Genomic DNA, 20,015 nt, shown 5'->3' with positions numbered 1-20,015 from the left:
ATTTACCTTGACAAATTTTATGTTTCATATATATTTCCCAAAACTTGCCTGAGCTCCTATCTGCGTTCTTCACTAGGGTTAGACTTAGTGATAGTGATAGGTTCATAGTCAAAAGTAAAGGGTAATGTTTACATTCTGCAACACAATGTGTCTGAGTGAAATGGACACCTCTGTTGGGCTGTTTAACTCCGCAGAAATAAGATATTTTCTCCTTAAGCTCTTCTTTGTTTTTTTAATCACAGTATTCATTATGATTCTATAGATGTACATACAACATTTCTAAAGAGAGATTTCCTCTCTCATAAAAGGCCTTGAATGATTGACATCTTGAGTAGAATTTAGTTTTGTTCGTCATATTAATTATTTATTCATATATTCATCTTCTGTAAGGCTTTCATTATGGTCAGGGTCCAAGTGGGTCCGAAACCTACTCTGAATCATTGTGTGCAAGGCAGGAAAACATGTTGGACTGCCAGTTCATCACAGGGCATTACAGACTCACCCAGTCTCACACACTTACATTGTGAACAATCTCACACACTCACCCAGTCACTCTCACACGTCTGTGGAGAATGTCACACACTCACCCAGTCACTCTCACATGTCTGTGGAGAATCTCACACACTCACCAAGTCACTCTCACACATCTGTGGAGAATCTCACACACTCACCCAGTCACTCTCACATGTCTGTGGAGAATCTCACACACTCACCCAGTCACTCTCACACGTCTGTGGAGAATCTCACACACTCACCCAGTCACTCTCACACTTTCCTCAGTGACTGAGTGTTTCCTCAGTCACAATTGCAATATTTAGTGATTCAGTGTATACTGAATTACATGAATTAATGTAATAACCTACATTTGTAGGACTGCATTGCAAGAATAGCTTGATTCCCACTGAACACAGACACTCATCTGGGACAATGATTTGCAATAGCACACAGTAAAAAAAAAATTGTGATGCGCTGGAGGGAATGTATACATATTGCATCCTTCTGTGATTTCAGTATTGCTAAGGCTGAAAAATGATTAACATACACAGTGTTGTGCAGCCGTGTTACCACCCTGACATAGTAAACAAGAAGCCCAACAAGTGAACATGGTGATTGCACAGTAGAGTTGTAATCCCAGTAATTGATCAAGGGACTGTCACATCTTTCCGGGTGTTGTCAATCCATTCCAGATAGTTGGCGACTTTGGTGTAGATGCCCAGTTTGTCCGTACGGCCACATCCTTCGCCCCAGGACACTAGGCCTATGAGGAACCATGTGTTGTGGTACAGGGTCATCATGGGACCACCACTGTCTCCCTCACAGGCATCCCTAACCTTGCCTATAATTCCAGCGCAAAGCACATTCTGGGTCAAGTTATTGACCATGTGGCGGGCACACTCTGCATGATCCACCAAGGGAACGGTGATGTAGCCAAGAGCCCGGCTGTAGTGGAGCGCTGTCTCGTTTTGTTTGCCCCAGCCGGTCACCACCGTTTGGGTCCCGTTGAGGTGAAGCACACGCTCTGCAAGGCTGCGGCTTGGTAGGCACGCAGGCAGGATGTATTGGTTGAATTTCACTGGAGTGGCTAGACGAAGGAGAGCTATGTCGTTGTCTACTGTCAAAGGGTTGTACTTTGGATGAGGGATAATCTTGGACACAGGGATGGTCACTTCACTTCCTTCATTCACAAATCGCAAATAGTCACCTAAAGAGACAGAAATGTTAACATCAATGTCTATGTCAGGCACTAGAGGGTGACTGTTCAGGTTTGGTGTATTCAGTGTCTGTTTCACAGGGGCACAATATTAGCCTGAACAGCTATTTGCACCTGTGAGTGGTCACCCTTCAATATCATGTAACGGCAACATTAAAAACCATCAGATTTAGAACAAAAGAAGAACAAACCTAGTCTGACACTGAACCGAAGACTTGTCTCAAGACAGTGGGCAGCAGTGAGGACCCAGCTTTCATCAATCAAGACACCCCCACAGTGAAACTTTCCTTTGGCATTCAATATAAGAGCCTAGAGAGCACATACACAGATCAGTGGTACCATAATGACCTAATGTTACAAATGCAGTTTTTTTTCTCACAATACAGGTCATTATCATGCATGTCCTAATCATGTAATGATGCACTAGTCTATACAATTACTCTACCTGCCAGGGACTGTCTCCCTTTCTGCCAACCTCACCACCCATGAGCCATGGTGTTATAACTGACTTGGACTTCGTACTGTAAACTGACTTGGCGATCAAAATCTGCCCACAGGAATCTTGATCTGGAATGCAGAGAGAAACCATGAATCATTGAATACAGAAGTTATATTTAATCTGTATTCACATAAAGCCTTCTGTGATTTTGAAATGATTCGGCATTCACACTCATATTAGCACTCAGTTGTTCATTTATATTCAGCTAAAATGAGAGAAGGTATGAGCACATATCCTCACTTTTTGGAGTACACTCTTTGTAGTTTTCGTGGAGTTGGTATCCTTGGACGCAGCTGCAGAAACGTCCATTTTTTTCCTTCCTCTCGTGGCAGTTATGGTCACAGTCCCCATTGTTAACTGAGCAGTTAAAGGCTGTGATTTCTGTGGGACAGGCAACACATGACTCTCAGAATGCCATCCAGCTTTCACTGTAATCCACCTTCACACACTTTTAACACTTTGGAAAAGTACCAGTGGACTACACACTACTCTGCCATTAAAACGTCAGTGTCACAACTGTGCTGGGAATGGCCCACTATCTAAATAATAACAGGCCAGTGTGGGGGGGTTAGAGTTGTCCCTTTCCAATGATGCATGTGATGCTACAGATGAGATACAGTTCTTAATGACAAACCTGCAAAGTGCACTTATATGGCTTGTAGTTTTTTCTGATAAAACCTTTCCACCCAAAATCATTCTGTCAGTGTCATTTCACCATCTGACAATGATATCTGGGTTGTAACTAAATTTGCTTTTCCACATATCTGAACACACTGTAACTCCATTTCTAGCACCAGGCTTGTTTACATGTTTTTAACATACTGGGGAATGACTATAAAGACCACTCACCTTGACCTGAAATGACATTTGCCTTTCACATCTCTTATAGTCTCTGATGAAACTGTAAATGTGGACTCACGTATTTGACAGTGTTTTCCTTCAAAGCCAGGGTTGCAGTTGCAAACATAGGACTGGTACTGATCCACACAAGGCCCATTCTGGCAGGGGTTTGGGATGCACTGGTTGCCATCTGACATACATAACACTAGACTGTAGTGTTTTGAGTATGGTGCCACAGTATAGCTTTAAAAACAGAGAGAAGATACATACTCACCTACATACTGAGTCCAGAACTCCAGCTGTAATGAAAACAAACAGAGTCAGGTATTTGACCATTAGCATAAGATGTTCAAGTGATATCAGTGACTGACCGTGGTCTCTCTGGTCTGGAAGATCTCTCTGGCCTCCTCGAAATCACAGCGCTCCTCCACACACTCTCGCTCCAGTGACGGAGGCTTGAGTTCTTCCAGGAAACTGTTAGCTCTTTTGGTGCGCAGGAGCATATGAGCATTTGGGCTACTGTAGAAAACTAATACATAAAAGAGACAGGACAAAAAGAGAGAGTGAGAGAATTCAACAAAGGGCTATACATGCAAATGTTTGTTCAAAAGCACTTTTAAGTCTGAACTAACATTGTTTAATATCCTCTATTTATAATAAAACAGTCCACAAAGCAATTCCTCTGTTTATTCATTTATTTGTTTAAATTCTTATTTTTTATTTTTCATTTGTTATTAGTCCATGTTTATATATTAATGTTAAATATTTATTTATTTAGTAAAATAATTAATAATCAGATTGATTTACTATTTGTTTTAAATATCACTTATTCTGACAAATGTAGAGAGTCATGAGAATCTTTTTTCACCTTCCAACAAACAGATCAATAGTTTCTTGGTTAGTCTTGAACAATTTTGCCACACATTTATTTCAGTTAGATTAACCAAGGATTGAACTCATTAAATATGCCATTGATTTAATATGAAATATCAAAATTTGCCAGCCTACTTGATGTGCTGAGAGCTGTAGAATCCCAGAGGACATTCAGCAAAATAAAGCAGAGGAAGTATCTCCTCGCCATTGTCACAAACCTTAGACAGAACGAGATCGAAATCCTTATGTTACCAAAGATATAGTGGTTACATAGTGTAACAGTTAACCTAAACAACATTATTACTATCATAGTAAATTACTGCAATTTAATCCCATACTATACGCATATATTGTCCATAGTAGAACATGTATGAAACAACAATCACACAACGCTCTATAAATTAATTACTGCATCTAGTTTTAAAAAGTAAAGGCAGATTCCTCTTACCAGATAAAGAACAGATTAATACAGTCTGATTCCTCCTTAGATTATAGATACATAAAGAAACACAGGCATCACCATCACTTAAGTAAGTTGACTAAGTGTAGTCCTGTCTTGTCTTTAATCCCCAGTCGTCAACACTACAGAAGTAACCTTAACAAGATCTGAACTTTTTCATTCACAAAACCATACACTGGTTAGAGAATACACAGAACTGCTAAATTAATATGATCCAAAACCAAATAACCATTTTACTTACTTACGTATGCTGAAAAATATAGAGGGAGCAGGAATGCTTGATGTGGTGTTTAAATTGTGTTAATGACTAACTATCATCTGTTTACTGACAGTCCACAGTCTGTTCCAAGCCTCCAACCTCTGGTCAGCCCAAATTAATGGACAAATGCAAATAACCAAAAACAGCCAGACTTCAAGATCAGAACATTTCTCTCTAAAAATATAATGCCTGGTCTAAAACAATACAAACTGCTTTAGATAGAATATGCTCTTTAGAACACACATACAGATGAAGGGAATGAAATCCCATCTGTCACAACAGTGACCGTAAATTTTATTATTATTATTTTTTGTAGCTCTAAATATGTTCCTGAAAAATATGTTCATTCATTCGATATATTTTCTATATTTTCTTAATATTCCAGCACAGATATATAAATAAGAAAGTATCTCAGTGAAATATGTGCCATGTCACATGTTCAGAGTAAACTGTCACATGACCAGAACTGTTGCACCACAAGAAGAGGATGACTGCATCGAAGCCCTCAAAAAAACAAACAAAAAAACAAATAGGTTAATAGAGTATTTTAACATAAATAGGGGACAACTGTTTTTGAAACCGCTTATCCAGTTCAGGGTCGCGGTGGGTCCTGAGCCTATCCAGATTCAATGGGTGCAAGGTGGGAACACACCAAGAAGGGGATGCCAGTCCTTCACAGGACAACACACACTCACACACTTACACCTATGAACACTTTTAAGTCGCCAATCCACCTACCAACATGTGTTTTTGGACTGTGGGAGGAAACGAGCACCTGGAGGAATCCCATGCAGACACAGGGAGAACACACCACACTCCTCACAGACAGTCACCCGGAGCGGGACTCAAACCACCAACCCCAGGTTCCTGGAGCTGTGTGACAGCGACACTACCTGCTGAGCCAGCATGCCGCCCTAAGGTTAATAATCACATATAAATTGGTTATTTATATGTCTGGAAAACATTTGGGATTAAATGGGTTAACTCTGATATTTACCTTGACAAATTTTATGTTTCATATATATTTCCCAAAACTTGCCTGAGCTCCTATCTGCGTTCTTCACTAGGGTTAGACTTAGTGATAGTGATAGGTTCATAGTCAAAGTAAAGGGTAATGTTTACATTCTGTAACACAATGTGTCTGAGTGAAATGGACACCTCTGTTGGGCTGTTTAACTCCGCAGAAATAAGATATTTTCTCCTTAAGCTCTTCTTTGTTTTTTTAATCACAGTATTCATTATGATTCTATAGATGTACATACAACATTTCTAAAGACGGATTTCCTCTCTCATAAAAGGCCTTGAATGATTGACATCTTGAGTAGAATTTAGTTTTGTTCGTCATATTAATTATTTATTCATGGTCCAAGTGGGTCCGAAATCTACTCTGAATCATTGGGTGCAAGGCAGGAAATCATGCTGGACTGCCAGTCCATCACAGGTTATTACAGACTCACCCAGTCTCACACACTTACATTGTGGACAATCTCACACACTCACCCAGTCACTCTCACACATCTGTGGAGAATCTCACACACTCACCCAGTCACTCTCACACATCAAATCAAATCAAATTTATTTATATAGCGCTTTTCACAACTGATGTTGTCACAAAGCAGCTTCACAGAATTCCAGTAAGACAAAGATTTGACATGAAATGTAAAAACAAATGTAAAACCCTCAAGTGAGCAAGCCAGGGGCGACAGTGGCAAGGAAAAACTCCCCCAGCTGAGGAAGAAACCTTGGGAGGAACCAAGGCTCACAAGGGGTGACCCATCCTCCTCTGGTCAATCTACTGGTGATGATAGTTAGTAGTCCATGAGAACTTCAGTGTAGGGACAGCTTCAAGGCACTTGGTGGTTGCTGGAGCGTGGGCAGCTGGTCTGAAGCGTGGAGGAGGATCTCGACAGTCATCCATCAGTGTCCAGACAGACAGGTGGGCAGTCGTTTACTCGGAAAGATGTAAAGGGATGGAATTAGTTTTGAACTGTTTTGTGTTTGTAAAGTAGAAAATATGAAAATTTCCAGAGTGTGGCTAATGACTCCGGCAGATCTGACTATTACAGCATTAACTAAAAGGAGAGAACCAGGAGGACACACAGACACGGGAGCATCCTGAAACACTGGCATCCCTCCGCTCCACCGTCAACAAACCTGAGTGATCGCGAGAAGCGGCGGGACGACAGCACCAGCGTCTCAGTTTACTATAATTCCCTGTGTCCATGGACCCCCCGGATCTGCCGCCTTTATCTATGGGGGAGCATTAGCTACCAAATGATAAACTAAACAAATGAGTTTTTAGCCTACATTTGAAGATTGCGACTGTGTCTGAGTCCCGAACATTTTCTGGAAGATCATTCCAGAGTTGGGGGGCTTTATAAGAAAAGGCTCTTCCCCCAGCTGAGGCCTTCTGAATTCTGGGAACATTTAAAAATCCAGTATTCTGTGATCTGAGTGAACGTGGGGGCTCATAATAGGAAATTGTATCTTGAAGATATTCAGGAGCAAGCCCATGTAGAGCTTTATATGTTAATAACAAAATTTTGTAGTCAATGCGGAATTTAACAGGCAGCCGATGAAGTGATGATAAAACTGGGCTGATATGTTCAAATTTTCTAGTTTTAGTGAGGACCCTAGCTGCAGCATTTTGAACTAGTTGAAGTTTTCTTAAATTGCTGCTGGTGCATCCTGACAGTAGTGCGTTACAGTAGTCAAGCCTTGAAGTAATAAAGGCATGTACTAATGTTTCTGCGTCCTGGAGGGATAAGGCATTTCTAATCTTAGCAATATTGCGAAGATGTAAAAAAGCTGTCCTAGTGATACTACCTATGTGTTGATCAAATGATAAATCCGGGTCAATTATGACACCAAGATTTTTTGCTGCTGAACCAGGTTTAACTGGAAAGTTAGCTAGATTTAAAATTAAGTCTGATAATTTATTTCTTGTCACTTTTGGACCCAAAAGCAGGACCTCTGTTTTGTTGCTGTTTAGGAGGAGGAAATTACGCAACATCCAGCCTTTCACGTCTTTTACACAGTCCTCTATTTTCTTTAATCTGTGTTTGTCATCGGGCTTGGCTGAAATATACAATTGTGTGTCGTCTGCGTAACAGTGAAAGTTAATGTCATGGTTTCTTATAACTGTGCCTAGCGGTAACATGTATAATGTAAATAATAATGGTCCTAAAATAGAGCCTTGTGGAATTCCAAATCTTACTTTAGAATAATTTGAATTTAGATTGTTTACTTTTACGAATTGATAACGTTCCGTTAAGTAAGATTTAAACCATAATAGGGCTGTCCCTGTGATTCCAACCATGTTTTCTAACCTTTCTATGAGAATATTGTGGTCTATTGTATCGAAGGCTGCGCTTAGGTCAAGAAGCACCAACAGGGATACGTGGCCTTGATCAGAGGCAAGAAGAAGATCATTTGTTATCTTGACTAGAGCTGTCTCTGTACTATGATGTTGCCTGAATCCAGATTGGAATTTTTCATATATATGATTCTTATGTAGATATGAACTAAGTTGTTGGGCCACAGCTTTTTCTAAGATCTTAGACAGAAATGGCAAATTAGAAATAGGCCTGTAATTAGACAGTGTACTAGCATCAAGATTTGGTTTCTTGATCATAGGTTTAATAACTGCTAGTTTAAAAGCTTTGGGTACATGGCCCAGACTAAGGGATGAGTTTACTATAGTTAAAAGAGGATCAATAATAGCTGGTAGTACTTCTTTGAGCAACTTTGTGGGAATTGTATCAAGTGTGCAAGTTGTACAGTTTGCGGAGGTGATAATCTTCTCTAGTTCTAATTGTGGGAGTGGGCAAAAGGTTTCAAGTCTTTCTTTTACAGTTATATTATGTTTTATTTCATTCACATCAGGTGGCAGCCAGGATGGATTTGATCCTGTGGCTAGAGTTTGTTGTCTAATATTCTCAATTTTATTATCACATTTTATACACATCTGTGGAGAATCTCACACACTCACCCAGTCACTCTCACACGTCTGTGGAGAATCTCACACTCTTACTCTGTCGCTCACACATTCACACCTGTGGACAGTCTTACACACTCACCCTGTCACTCACACTCACACCTGTGGACAGTTTCACACACTCACCCAGTCACTCACACACTCACACCTGTGGACAGTTTCACACACTCACAATGTCACTCACACACTCACACCTGTGGACAGTTTTACACACTCACCCATTCACTCACACACTCACACCTGTGGACAGTTTCACACACTCACCCAGTCTCACACACTTACATTGTGGACAATCTCACACACTCACCCAGTCACTCTCACACGTCTGTGGAGAATCTCACACACTCACCCAGTCACTCTCACACATCTGTGGAGAATCTCACACACTCAGCCAGTCACTCTCACATGTCTGTGGACAATCTCACACACTCATCCAGTCACTCTCACACATCTGTGGACAATCTCACTCACACATTCACACCTGTGGACAGTTTCACACACTCACCCAGTCACTCACACACACACACACACACCTGTGGACAGTTTCAAACACTCACCCTGTCACTCACACACACACACACACACCTGTGGACAGTTTCACACACTCACACCTGTGGACAGTTTCACACACTCACCCAGTCACTCACACACTCACACCTGTGGACAGTTTCAAACACTCACCCTGTCACTCACACACTCACACCTGTGGACAGTTTCACACACTCACACCTGTGGACAGTTTCACACACTCACCCAGTCACTCACACACTCACAGCTGTGGACAGTTTCACACACTCACCCAGTCACTCACACACTCACACATGTGGGCAGTTTCACACATTCACCCAGTCACTCACACACTCACACATGTCGGCAGTTTCACACATTCACCCAGTCACACACTCGTACCTGTGGACAGTTTCACACACTCACACCTGTGGACAGTTTCACACACTCACCCAGTCACTCTCACACATCTGTGGAGAATCTCACACACTCAGCCAGTCACTCTCACATGTCTGTGGACAATCTCACACACTCATCCAGTCACTCTCACACATCTGTGGACAATCTCACTCACACATTCACACCTGTGGACAATTTCACACACTCACCCAGTCACTCACACACACACACACACACACCTGTGGACAGTTTCAAACACTCACCCTGTCACTCACACACTCACACCTGTGGACAGTTTCACACACTCACACCTGTGGACAGTTTCACACACTCACCCAGTCACTCACACACTCACACCTGTGGACAGTTTCAAACACTCACCCTGTCACTCACACACTCACACCTGTGGACAGTTTCACACACTCACACCTGTGGACAGTTTCACACACTCACCCAGTCACTCACACACTCACAGCTGTGGACAGTTTCACACACTCACCCAGTCACTCACACACTCACACATGTGGGCAGTTTCACACATTCACCCAGTCACTCACACACTTACACATGTGGGCAGTTTCACACATTCACCCAGTCACACACTCGTACCTGTGGACAGTTTCACACACTCACCCTGTCACTCACACACTCACACCTGTGGACAGTTTCACACACTCACACCTGTGGACAGTTTCACACACTCACCCAGTCACTCACACACTCACACCTGTGGACAGTTTCACACACTCACAGTGTCACTCACACACTCACACCTGTGGACAGTTTTACACACTCACCCAGTCACTCACACACACACACCTGTGGACAGTTTTACACACTCACCCAGTCACTCACACACTCACAGCTGTAGACAGTTTCACACACTCACCCAGTCTCACACACTTACATTGTGGACAATCTCACACACTCACCCAGTCACTCTCACACATCTGTGGACAATCTCACACACTCACCCGGTCACTCTCACACGTCTGTGAAGAATCTCACACACTCACCCAGTCACTCTCACACGTCTGTGGAGAATCTCACACTCTTACTCTGTCGCTCACACATTCACACCTGTGGACAGTCTTACACACTCACCCTGTCACTCACACTCACACCTGTGGACAGTTTCACACACTCACCCAGTCACTCACACACTCACACCTGTGGACAGTTTCACACACTCACAATGTCACTCACACACTCACACCTGTGGACAGTTTTACACACTCACCCATTCACTCACACACTCACACCTGTGGACAGTTTCACACACTCACCCAGTCTCACACACTTACATTGTGGACAATCTCACACACTCACCCAGTCACTCTCACACGTCTGTGGAGAATCTCACACACTCACCCAGTCACTCTCACACATCTGTGGAGAATCTCACACACTCAGCCAGTCACTCTCACATGTCTGTGGACAATCTCACACACTCATCCAGTCACTCTCACACATCTGTGGACAATCTCACTCACACATTCACACCTGTGGACAGTTTCACACACTCACCCAGTCACTCACACACACACACACACACCTGTGGACAGTTTCAAACACTCACCCTGTCACTCACACACTCACACCTGTGGACAGTTTCACACACTCACACCTGTGGACAGTTTCACACACTCACCCAGTCACTCACACACTCACACCTGTGGACAGTTTCAAACACTCACCCTGTCACTCACACACTCACACCTGTGGACAGTTTCACACACTCACACCTGTGGACAGTTTCACACACTCACCCAGTCACTCACACACTCACACCTGTGGACAGTTTCAAACACTCACCCTGTCACTCACACACTCACACCTGTGGACAGTTTCACACACTCACACCTGTGGACAGTTTCACACACTCACCCAGTCACTCACACACTCACAGCTGTGGACAGTTTCACACACTCACCCAGTCACTCACACACTCACACATGTGGGCAGTTTCACACATTCACCCAGTCACTCACACACTTACACATGTGGGCAGTTTCACACATTCACCCAGTCACACACTCGTACCTGTGGACAGTTTCACACACTCACCCTGTCACTCACACACTCACACCTGTGGACAGTTTCACACACTCACACCTGTGGACAGTTTCACACACTCACCCAGTCACTCACACACTCACACCTGTGGACAGTTTCACACACTCACAGTGTCACTCACACACTCACACCTGTGGACAGTTTTACACACTCACCCAGTCACTCACACACACACACCTGTGGACAGTTTTACACACTCACCCAGTCACTCACACACTCACAGCTGTAGACAGTTTCACACACTCACCCAGTCTCACACACTTACATTGTGGACAATCTCACACACTCACCCAGTCACTCTCACACATCTGTGGACAATCTCACACACTCACCCGGTCACTCTCACACGTCTGTGAAGAATCTCACACACTCACCCAGTCACTCTCACACGTCTGTGGAGAATCTCACACACTCACCCAGTCACTCTCACACGTCTGTGGAGAATCTCACACACTCACCCAGTCACTCTCACACATCTGTGGACAATCTAACACACTCACCCAGTCACTCTCACACATCTGTGGACAATCTCACACACTTACTCTGTCACTCACACATTCACACCTGTGGACAGTTTCACACACTCACCCAGTCACTCTCACACACACACACACCTGTGGACAGTTTCAAACACTCACCCTGTCACTCACACACTCACACCTGTGGACAGTTTCACACACTCACACCTGTGGACAGTTTCACACACTCACCCAGTCACTCACACACTCACACCTGTGGACAGTTTCACACACTCACCCTGTCACTCACACACTCACACCTGTGGACAGTTTCACACACTCACCCAGTCACTCACACACTCACACCTGTGGACAGTTTCACACACTCACCCAGTCACTCACACACTCACACATGTGGGCAGTTTCACACATTCACCCAGTCACACACTCGTACCTGTGGACAGTTTCACACACTCACCCAGTCACTCCCACACTCACACCTGTGGACAGTTTCACACACTCACCCAGTCACTCACACACTCACACTTGTGGACAGTTTCACACACTCACCCTGTCATTCATACACTCACACCTGTGGACAGTTTCACACACTCACCCAGTCACTCACACCTGTGGACAGTTTCACACACTCACCCAGTCACTCACACACTCACACCTGTGCACAGTTTCACACACTCACCCAGTCACTCTGACACACACACTTGTGGACAGTTTCACACACTCATCCGGTCACTCTCACACTCACACCTGTGGACAATTTCACACACTCACTCTGTCACTCACACACTCACAGCTGTGGACAGTTTCACACACTCACCCAGTCACTCACACACTCACACCTGTGGACAGTTTCACACACTCACCCAGTCACTCACACCTGTGGACAGTTTCACACACTCACCCAGTCACTCACACACTCACACCTGTGCACAGTTTCACACACTCACCCAGTCACTCTGACACACACACTTGTGGACAGTTTCACACACTCATCCGGTCACTCTCACACTCACACCTGTGGACAGTTTCACACACTCACTCTGTCACTCACACACTCACAGCTGTGGACAGTTTCACACACTCACCCAGTCACTCACACACTCACACCTGTGGACAGTTTCACACACACTCACACCTGTGGACAGTTTCACACACTCACCCCGTCACTCACACACACACCTGTGGACAGTTTCACACACTCACCCCGTCACTCACACACACACCTGTGGACAGTTTCACACACTCACCCCGTCACTCACACACACACCTGTGGACAGTTTCACACACTCACCCAGTCACACTCACACACACACCCGTGGACAGTTTCACACAGCCAATTCACCTACCAGCATGTGTATTTGGACTGTGGGAGGAAACTGGATATTCTGTAGGAAACCCACACGTACACACAGGGAACACCTCATATCAAGAATTACCCAAAGTTAGAACTGAACCAAAGAGCTTAGGATCCTACAGTTGAGTGGCAGTGTAATCATTTATGCTCTGTCTTGCTGATGGCTGGTATTCTATACTCACATATTTAATAAATAAGTGGTATGCAGTGCATGTAGAGCCATGGACACAAGAGCTAGAGAATATGTGTGCCAGCTGAGGACACGCTTGTGTCCACAGGTGTGGAAATGAGGACAAATATTAGGGATAGCCATTAATCCTTCCTTATACTCTTTGTCACAGGGCCTTGTTTTGACGGTTTGAGTTTCCCATGCCCTTTTTATTTATTATGAGTAAGAGTGAATGGAGAGGACTCATGTTGCAGAGTCATGTGAAGAGAAAATTAGGTGTGCCTGGCCCCAGGACACTTTCTTATCAACCTGCTGGACTTAAGGCATAGCCCGAGGGCCCAAGCACTCTTCGGGTCTTATTTTATTCCTGGAACATGAGATATCCACATTTTGCACAGTGGAAGACATAGATAAGATGCTTTTCTGAGAACTGTCAAATGTGAGCTCTGTCACTCATAAGGATTTAATTACATTTGGCTCACGTGATTTAGAAATATCAATGTAAAGGAATGTTACTGATATTTTCCCTCCAATTTCAATGTAGAGAGAGGTTCTAACACTTTTGCATGTTTAATGTGTCATTTTTTGCCATGGCTGCATCCATATCTACATCCAAACAACTTCCCTGACTTTTTGTGTATTATGTGTACAAAAGTTTTAAAGTGTTGTTGTGTAACATATAATTGTAATTCAAAGTTCAAACATTCTGCTGCTCTTTTTCAGTTTCACACATTCACCCAGTCACACACTCACACCTGTGGACAGTTTCACACACTCACCCAGTCACTCACACACTCACACATGTGGACTGAGTGTGTGAAACTGTCCACAGGTGTGAGTGTGAGAGTGACTGGGTGAGTGTGTGAAACTGTCCACAGGTGTGAGTGTGTGAGTGACAGGGTGAGTGTTTGAAACTGTCCACAGGTTTCTACATCCAAACAACTTCCCTGACCTTTCGTGTATTATGTGTACAAAAGTTTTAAAGTGTTGTTGTGTAACATATAATTTTAATTCAAAGTTCAAACATTCTGCTGCTCTTTTTTTATGTTAAAACTTACGCAGTATTAAACATGACATTATATTCAACAAAATATAAACTAAAATTAAGATGTTTGGCAATGGCCAGCAAAAAGAATTTATTGATCATTGCATTTGTTATCAGGGAAAAATGTTGAATTAAAGTTATATGTTGAACAAAAATGCTTTAAAACTCATAACTTCATTCAGGTACACCTAATAAGCTGTTACAACAAACAGTTGATTCTAGAAACTGCGCAGTTGTTTGCATGTATGTTAGCAACTGATAAAATCCCAGATATATACAGAGTCATTTGCTCTCATGAGGATAAATTAGGTCATCAACAGTTGATTTTACAACAGAAGTAGTCTCAAAGAGATCACTTTGTAGGACCCTTATCGTCATTTCGATCCAGTACCTGAAACCAAAGACTTGAGCAGGGAAGGGCTGAGAACAGCAGGGGCCTTTTATTGGTCAACCATTATTTTACTTTTCATTGTGCTAAACATGCTGTCCAGGGCCAACTAGCTGTTGAAGGAAGAAGCCCTAGTTGTTTTGTGTTTAAGCCACATATCAAATACAGCCACGTATCCACTTTGTATACAGGCCCACTGGGAGGGGGTCAGTTTGGGCAAGACTGTTTTTTAGGCAAGGCATATAAATTGATCACGGCACTGGTTGCACCGTTCACTTCACAAGCATTTCATCCAGAATATGGCTCAAGACTTCGTTCGAGTTGTAAGTATGCCCATTCTTCTTGAAAACTTCTGCATGAGTGGACATCAAAGTCAAGAATGACTTACTTCTGCTAAAATGACCTTTTGTTGATTTGGAGTTTTTTTTTACAAGAGAATAGATGTGTTAACCTAGAAGAACTGTCCATTTTATTGGTTCTAACTTTTATTCACTTCTTTGAATCCCAGGGGGTAAGGGCATTTGTGGGCTTGCTGGCCTCCTTAGCCCTTTCGTCTGGAATGCTGATCCTAGAAAAAGGGAATACAGGGTTGTATACACCACCACCAAGTTCGATAGGCAATTCCATTTCCCCAGAAGAAAACCCCGAGGGCTCTGGGGCCTATATACCACACACTGCCCCCCCTTTTCCAGGACGCTACCCCTGGCCAGAAGGTAACAATCCTCAGATACGTGATGCATTCTCAATGTCACAATATGAGACCCAGATGCCCAACAACCCACCACTGCCTAAAGGATTCACCCCACAAAGATCTCTACCAGACTCGAGTTTGCCTGCTGGGGACTTTACAGATATGTCATACTGCAACATGATCCTGGAAGCACCGATACCCCCAACTGCCGATCAGGTGCCATGGTTCTGCACCTGCACCCTGTGTAAAGGAGGTAGCACTGGCCCAAAGGGAGACAGAGGAGACAGAGGCCTGCCAGGTCAGTGCACATACCCATTTGGTTTTCTGATAGAATCACATACAGTCTTTGGGACCCTGTACCCTGCCGAGTTTCTAGCATTTCCTGGCCCACAAGCTTATCAAGTATTTTATCAGGTCCTTCATGGCTCCAATCAAGTTTGTTTTTGGCAAGAAGCACTGCAAACGTTAGCTCAGCAGTAGACAGTAGTTGCCAAAACTGCAGCTGAGAGAAACTGGCCACATCTTTACATTTGGTGCTGACCAGTTCATGTCTTTTGTCCTTGTCACACTTCAGGTCAGCCAGGCAGTCCAGGAAGGAGAGGTCTCACTGGTCTTCAAGGAAGTCCAGGTTTCATAGGTCATCCAGGAATGAAGGGTAAATACTGCTATGCCACAAATCACCAATTTTCATAAACGCTATTTTATGTAATATTATTTATTGCATGCTGCTTTACAAAAAATCAGCTCTACACTGTGTATCTCTTTCTGCTTTCAAAAGGCCAGAAAGGGGATGAAGGTGTGAAAGGAAACCAGGGTCCGATAGGACTAATGGGAATGAAAGGAGAGCAGGGATACAAAGGTTGGTATGAGACTATTAGCAAGCACACTTAGAAATGTTTGAGACCGAAATATTTTACCATTGCTCTGAAACTTGTGCTTTAGGTGACAAAGGGGACTTGGGTATGGATGGAAGGCCAGGGGTCCAAGGTCCCCCTGGAGAACCTGGGCAGTGCCCTGCATCATGTGAATCTCCTCCTGGATCTCCAGGAGAAGTTGGCCTGCCAGGAATAGTTGGGCCAAGGGGCATACCTGGTAACGAGGGAACTCCTGGGATGAAAGGCCAGAAAGGAGATAAGGGTGAAGTTGGTATGCCAGGACTCCCAGGCTTAGAGGGACGGAAAGGGGATCAAGGAGAACAGGGCCTGTGCAACTGCAAGGATGGGGCCAAAGGTGCAAATGGAAGTCAGGGGTCTATGGGGCCAAAGGGTGACAAAGGAGATGCTGGTTCTCAAGGGCATGAAGGAGTTGCTGGTCTAAAAGGTGAAAAAGGAGATTTAGGAATGAAGGGACCTCCTGGACCCTGTACTCCTGCCATTCAGTCAGCTTTTTCTGCAAGACTGGCTTTCAATTATCCAAAGCCAAATTTGCCTGTTCCCTTCACAGATGTCATTTTCAATGTGCAATTTCACTTTGACCCTACTTTGGGTGTCTACACAGCCCCGGTTAACGGCACCTATGTCTTTAGCTACCATTTGGTAGTCTCCCTCAAAACTCTCAAAGTGGGTCTCTTCCACAACTTCCAGCCTGTTGTGAAAACCACAGATTCACCCAACGTGGGGACAGCATCTCAGCACATCGTCCTGCACCTTAACAGGTTTGATCGAGTTTGGCTCCAGGTAAAGGATAGCAACACTAATGGTATGTTTGCTAACAGTGAGTCAAGCAGCACTTTCTCTGGCTTCCTGCTTTACCCAGACAACTGTGATGAACCATTTTTCAGAGACTTTCCTGTATTTTCAAATGATGAGACATACGACTGGGGTAATCTGCCTAATGTGACCACTCCTGATCCATAAACAATTCCTGCAGGTTTATACTGTACATTTCATAACTACATAACTTTTCCCACACATTGACACAAAATAAAAGCTTTAGCTGCAGTAAGCATTAAATATATTTCTACCTACATTTGCCTACTACTACTAAAATGTAGTTCAGAATTTCCAGTATATTATTTGCTATTTTATTGCTTCTATTTTATAGTCAGGTCTAAACTTCCTCTGATACCTAGTCCCAGTTACAGTCAGGGTAACCATACCAAACGGAACCAACTCTGGGACCCTGGAGCTGTGTGGCAGTGACACTACCTGCAAAGCCATGGTGTCACATGGTGTACAGCTAAAGAAAGGACCAAATATGCTAGTATTAAAGAGTTAATATACATATTGTCCTATTTACCTTTATTTCTCAGACTTTTAGCTTTTGGCCAAGTAATATAGCTTTTCTTACTTAAGTTCTAAACTTTCTAACATGCTAAAGAGTGCATTTCATTTAGCAGCTTTTAAGTGTTATATTGACTTCTTCAGATTAAAGTCCTTGCAGATCGCTCACAAATGTGTGACACTTTTATGTGTAGATTTATGTTTTGTTTTGCCTTCTTTTTAAACATTCATTCATTCATTATCTGTAACCGCTTATCCAGTTCAGGGTCACGGTGGTCTAGAGCCTACCTGGAATCATTGGGCGCAAGGCAGGAATACACCCTGGAGGGGGCGCCAGTCCTTCACAGGGCAACACAGACACACACACACATTCACAGACACTTTTGAGTCTCCAATCCACCTACAAACGTGTGTTTTTGGACTGTGGGAAGAAACCGGAGCACCCGGAGGAAACCCACGCGGACACGAGGAGAACACACCAACTCCTCACAGACAGTCACCCGGAGCGGGAATCGAACCCACAACCCCCAGGTCCTTAGAGCTGTGTGACTGCGACACTACCTGCTGCGCCACCGTGTCAAAATATAATTTGACATTTACGCCTTATTTATCAAGTGCTGTAATTTATGGCCATAAATACTTCCCAGTTGAGGGGGTTCAACCTCTCTCAGAGTTGTAATGAGGGCTATTCTGAGAAAATATGTGTTGCTTTTATTTGTACTTTTATGGTTCTATGTTAGAAATAAGAGTAGAAGAAATTCTGAAAAGCGGAAAAGCTCTGTAATATCTGATGGTTACATAAGCAGACTATTCGTTACTTCTTTCCTCACATTTCTGTGTGAAGGAATTGCATGAATCCTCTATCCAAATAAAAAGTCAACAACAGCTGTTGTTCTGGGTCGCTGTGAATACCAGAGGTGTATTTTATTCCCCCATCACATATAAGGTATTGCCCTGGAGAATGTTTTGGAAGCCCATTTCCACCATGTATTGGAGAAATATTAACTCATCCATTCATTGATCTTCTCTAACAGTTTGATCCTTACCAGGTTTGTGGTGGGACCAGAGCCCTCCTGGAATCATTCACTTAGTCACTTACACACTCCTGTGGACAATTTGGCACAGCTAATCCACCTGCTATCATGTGTTTTTGGACTGTGGGAAGAAACCAGAATTGTTACATACTGTTTCTAGCAGGAACAGGTTTCCATAGGCCACAGATGTTGAAAAAAATATATATAAAGTGTTTGAAGATAGGAGAAAGTCACTACGATTCTTCAGGCTACAGTGAATGATCCAGTAAGTGTGTGTATGGGTGTGCATAACAGTGGCTATGCTAGCTTTACACAAGTGGAGGCTCCTTGTTAGGTTTAAAAAGCATTGCAAAAGATTAGCAGAGTGGTGAGGTGACAGCAGAGGATTATGTTTTATGTGCGAGTGTTATCTGAGAGGCAGTCAGTAATGTGATATTATAATGGACCAAGCACTAAAGTTGGGCGGAAGCTACGCTGAGCTAACTGCTGGTGGGTCCTCTGAGAGAGAAAATGGAAGCTCCTTGTGTCACTGAGGCACAATAACAGTGGACCTTATCTTGTTAGTTTATGAACTGGTTTATATTTCACTCATTTTTCATGGTCACAGTAACCGAGTACAGATAAATCAGAAATATGACCCTTTCATTTATTTTTTGGCATACGTTTAGCATTCAAATGAAACTGCACTCATTTCATTGTACAGCGGGCAGTTCAAAATGGAGTTCTCTCTTTACGTATAAATTAAAACACATTATATAATATTTGTATCATACTTCCCTTATTATATCTATAATTATTTTTCAATGCCCTGAAAAAAAGCTTTTCTTTACTCAAAATATAGCCATATTTCACTATCTTCAGAAAATGACTTTCCACTGAGATTTTTCTACAGATTCGGGAGCAGGTAAAACAGGTAAGTCAGGGCTGAAGGGTGGCATAATACTGCCCTGAATTCCACAGTTACACACAGCACCAGGCTCAAGTTTCCTCAACACATGTGTTACTCAGAACC

At 43.3% G+C, this 20,015-nt stretch overlaps 2 protein-coding genes across 4 annotated transcripts; one reads left to right on the top strand and one right to left on the bottom strand.

Moving 5' to 3' along the window:
* Positions 1-39: 39 nt before the first annotated feature.
* On the bottom strand, positions 40-5,682 carry LOC136679042 (vitamin K-dependent protein C-like). Of its 3 annotated transcripts, XM_066657310.1 has the most exons (10): positions 4,625-4,834; positions 4,372-4,406; positions 4,059-4,141; positions 3,422-3,579; positions 3,325-3,349; positions 3,130-3,240; positions 2,451-2,591; positions 2,157-2,278; positions 1,903-2,020; positions 40-1,702 (listed from the first exon to the last, which is right to left on the bottom strand). In XM_066657310.1, exons 3-10 carry the CDS (start codon positions 4,129-4,131, stop codon positions 1,143-1,145), a joined length of 1,308 nt encoding a protein of 435 aa, XP_066513407.1. In that variant the 5' UTR covers positions 4,132-4,141; positions 4,372-4,406; positions 4,625-4,834; the 3' UTR covers positions 40-1,142. The 3 variants fall into 3 exon arrangements, with proteins under 3 accessions (XP_066513407.1, XP_066513408.1, XP_066513406.1); XM_066657311.1 differs by lacking the exons at positions 4,372-4,406; positions 4,625-4,834 and adding an exon at positions 5,381-5,682; XM_066657309.1 differs by lacking the exon at positions 4,625-4,834 and having other exon boundaries at positions 41-1,702; positions 4,372-4,610.
* Positions 5,683-15,801: 10,119 nt separating this feature from the next.
* On the top strand, positions 15,802-17,687 carry LOC136678526 (complement C1q and tumor necrosis factor-related protein 9-like). The gene is made up of 4 exons (XM_066656572.1): positions 15,802-16,045; positions 16,322-16,402; positions 16,526-16,606; positions 16,690-17,687. Exons 1-4 carry the CDS (start codon positions 15,802-15,804, stop codon positions 17,601-17,603), a joined length of 1,320 nt encoding a protein of 439 aa, XP_066512669.1. The 3' UTR covers positions 17,604-17,687.
* The last annotated feature ends 2,328 nt before the right edge of the window (positions 17,688-20,015 follow it).

Source organism: Hoplias malabaricus, chromosome Y, assembly GCF_029633855.1.
Source record: "Hoplias malabaricus isolate fHopMal1 chromosome Y, fHopMal1.hap1, whole genome shotgun sequence".
Lineage (NCBI taxonomy): Eukaryota > Metazoa > Chordata > Actinopteri > Characiformes > Erythrinidae > Hoplias > Hoplias malabaricus.
The sequence above is the reverse complement of the archived record's forward strand: the minus strand, read 5'-3'. Positions and strand labels throughout refer to the sequence as shown.